The sequence below is a fragment of the Perkinsus marinus genome (genome assembly GCF_000006405.1).
Source record: "Perkinsus marinus ATCC 50983 genomic scaffold scf_1104296933958, whole genome shotgun sequence".
NCBI classification, from domain to species: Eukaryota; Perkinsozoa; order Perkinsida; family Perkinsidae; genus Perkinsus; species Perkinsus marinus.
The window spans coordinates 1-2,790 of NW_003214980.1; the positions used below are offsets into that span (position 1 = coordinate 1).

At 49.4% G+C, this 2,790-nt stretch overlaps 3 protein-coding genes across 3 annotated transcripts; all 3 read right to left on the reverse strand.

Annotated features, from left to right (window-relative positions):
- Window positions 1–16: 16 nt before the first annotated feature.
- Window positions 17–562, reverse strand: Pmar_PMAR022873 (homeobox-containing protein wariai, putative; the record flags this gene model as incomplete). Its single annotated transcript, XM_002785099.1, has 4 exons — window positions 17–102; window positions 143–232; window positions 276–371; window positions 414–562. Coding segments are annotated over 4 exons (421 nt in total), but the record flags the coding sequence as incomplete, so codon positions are not given.
- A 301-nt stretch (window positions 563–863) lies between these two features.
- Window positions 864–1,268, reverse strand: Pmar_PMAR022874 (hypothetical protein; the record flags this gene model as incomplete). Its single annotated transcript, XM_002785100.1, has 4 exons — window positions 864–935; window positions 985–1,091; window positions 1,145–1,184; window positions 1,221–1,268. 4 exons carry the CDS (start codon window positions 1,266–1,268, stop codon window positions 864–866), a joined length of 267 nt encoding a protein of 88 aa, XP_002785146.1.
- A 232-nt stretch (window positions 1,269–1,500) lies between these two features.
- On the reverse strand, window positions 1,501–2,498 carry Pmar_PMAR022875 (cation efflux protein/ zinc transporter, putative; the record flags this gene model as incomplete). The annotated part of the gene is made up of 6 exons (XM_002785101.1): window positions 1,501–1,541; window positions 1,588–1,609; window positions 1,757–1,863; window positions 2,190–2,274; window positions 2,326–2,429; window positions 2,483–2,498. The coding sequence occupies 6 exons, from the start codon at window positions 2,496–2,498 to the stop codon at window positions 1,501–1,503; spliced, it is 375 nt and encodes a 124-aa protein (XP_002785147.1).
- Window positions 2,499–2,790: the final 292 nt, after the last annotated feature.

Here is a 2,790-nt window from a genome sequence, read left to right on the forward strand (position 1 = left end):
CCAAAGCCAACCCTACCCGCACTCACTAGCGCCCTGGCGTCAACAGCGCCATACATCATGCGACAACAGCTCACTGCTTGTGCCAATGGGGACTCGCCGGCCCTAAGGGGCAACTGAGAGGACCATAAACCGCTGAACTCACCCATCCAAGGAGTCTATGTCGGCTCTGTGGTCCACTAGGAGCTCCACTAGAGTAGTATGACCATATCGCGATGCTTCGTGTAACGGTGTACTACCATTAAACCACTCCGGCTGAAATGATCCACTGCTATTACCGTCCGGCCTTATCTTTGAAGTTAACATCAGCTCCTTTGTCAATGAGATATCTCACTGTAGCTTCGTGGTTCTTCCATGTGCCCTCCCACAGAGCGCTGTGACCGGAAATTACAGTGCGGACCGATACGGAAACTTACCTCCTAAAATACGGTTTCTCGCAGTAGTTCAACCCTTCTGGACCCTGTATTCGAAGTACTTCACCAGCCAAGAACTTTACACCTTTTTCGCCGTCCATATTCCCCAGACGGGCTTGCTTGAGGAGTTCCTTATTGTTTTCCAGAGCCATTCAAAGTTTCACCTGAGATTCCTGCCGCCCCCTCCCACTTCCTGGCACAACACTACTCCTCATTCGAAGGTTGGAAATCACTACTACCCGACAAACAACAAAGTCAAGGGAACTATGAGAGGCCCCATATGCAGCGCGAGTACACTGGATTTTTTACACGGTGAAATCCAAGGCGACTGTCAAGGAAGTCGCGCGCAGTGTCAAAGCTGGCATTGACACCAGATGCTGAAAATTGCAGAAGCAGTTGAAGCAGGAGTGATACTCGTGCAGTATTGTCAAATGATGAGAGAATAAGAGTACATCAATAAACAATAGATTCGCCATCACAGGTAGAGTCCCCAGCATAGCAGGACTCCCTATGGCAACATGTGTCCTGAGAGGAACTCAAGGAGTGGTATGCAGGAAACGCAATTGCCACCTACCCTCCTCTTTCCATCGTCCATGTCCTCCGCGCATACCTCCAGCTGAAAAGTCGCATGGGAAATGCCCATGCCCCTAGCCACGGTCTTAGCTTTGGCCAACACTGTACCTACAACATCAGCAACAACAATCACAACGATGGTCAAGAACGCTATGACTCACTGCAGTTCTCACAGCCCTTCAGGCCAACGTGAGCTGGGAACTAGTGATGCACCACATACCAAAGAGCATGCATTACGATGGCCAGGGACTTGACTATAATACCACCGACCACCTCAGCCACCATGAATACGACCGCTATCACAAGGACGATCCCGAGCCTCCTCCTCGCGTGGCTGCTATAGTGATGATGATGAGATGACGATGGGGATGGGGAGCTCATCAAAATAGAAAGACCATAGGGAGGCATTCAGCGTGGCAGATACAACGCAAACTTCAAACAAAATCGTGGGAGAATAAGACAGTAGAGAATCCACATAGTTCAGATGAGATAATGTAATGATGATCCTCCAGCAAAATCAAATAGTTACAGGCTGGGACCTCACGATCGTGGCTGAGCCTAGCAATAGGGCAAACTAGGTGGGTACGTGGAGTTCGCGGCTTACCTTCAACAACGGTGACGTGTCCCTAGGGGACACTATCACTACTGGTGCTGATATAGCCTCCGATGGTGCACCACATGTATCGTCCCCCTTATTACAGGCTTGGTTATGACAACAGGAATTCTAATACGACCAATACAGCTCCGATCAGGCCGCGACCCTTCTCCCCCACCTGCAGGGCACTGACATCAACGTCCTCGGCCCTAGCCTCAAGCTGAAAGGTGGTATGGCTTATACCCATGTCGTTGGCAACCCTAGTGGCCTCATCCAGAACACGACCTGACATTGATAGCGTGTATTCGACCATTTCACAAATGGTAGGTTCATGCAAAGTCACCAGTAGTAAAAAGTTTTGCGGAAAAAGTGCGCCATAAGCTGAGTATTTGATATCGCGTAAATATTTCACGATTCTCCTAAAAACGTGTTCGGCAAAACGCTACAGAAAAATGCATAAAAATGTCTCCTTTTCGAATTGACAGTAGACATGTCCCTTTCCTCGCCCAAGAAGACCCAAGTAAACCCAGCCACTGTTCACCTCCTATGATTTCAAAGAATACTTTCATTCTCAATTCAGTGCACGCAAGCCCTTCCCCTCAGTGACCTACTGCAGTTGCTGCATCCAGCCACGACTATGTGAGCCGTACAAATATTACCAGTCGAGCCAACACTCCATACATGGACATCATGGACCTGAGGGAGCGCTACAGAGCCGTACTAGGGAGGAGGGGAGATGGACACTACGCATTGCACATGCTCAACGTGTCTCAGCTTCGTCTGTAGGAGGTCCACGTCCACACTATCAGGTACCCTTTGCATGAGGATATGCACTGACTGCTTCACTGTTTCTAAAGGGGAAAGATAGCATACCACTCCACGAGCAAATCGAGAGGGGCCTCACTGAAGGTAGTGAACATGACCAGGATCGAGAACAGAATGGTACAAGCCGGATCCGCATAGCTGAGAATAGACAACTGAGTTTACGAGGAGTTACTCAGAATACTTCCATTTTGATATGCCATGGATGTAACCAACGTCGAATGGTTTCCAATAGATGAGCACAGCGGCTAGCAGTACACCCAGAGACTGTATCTGATGCCGTGGACAAGCGTGAGGAGCATCGTAGTTCAGATGTAGGTTGAACCTACAATGTCCCCGAGTACGTGGACAACTGCGGCATCCAGGGCGAGGTTATGGCTCTCTGAAAAG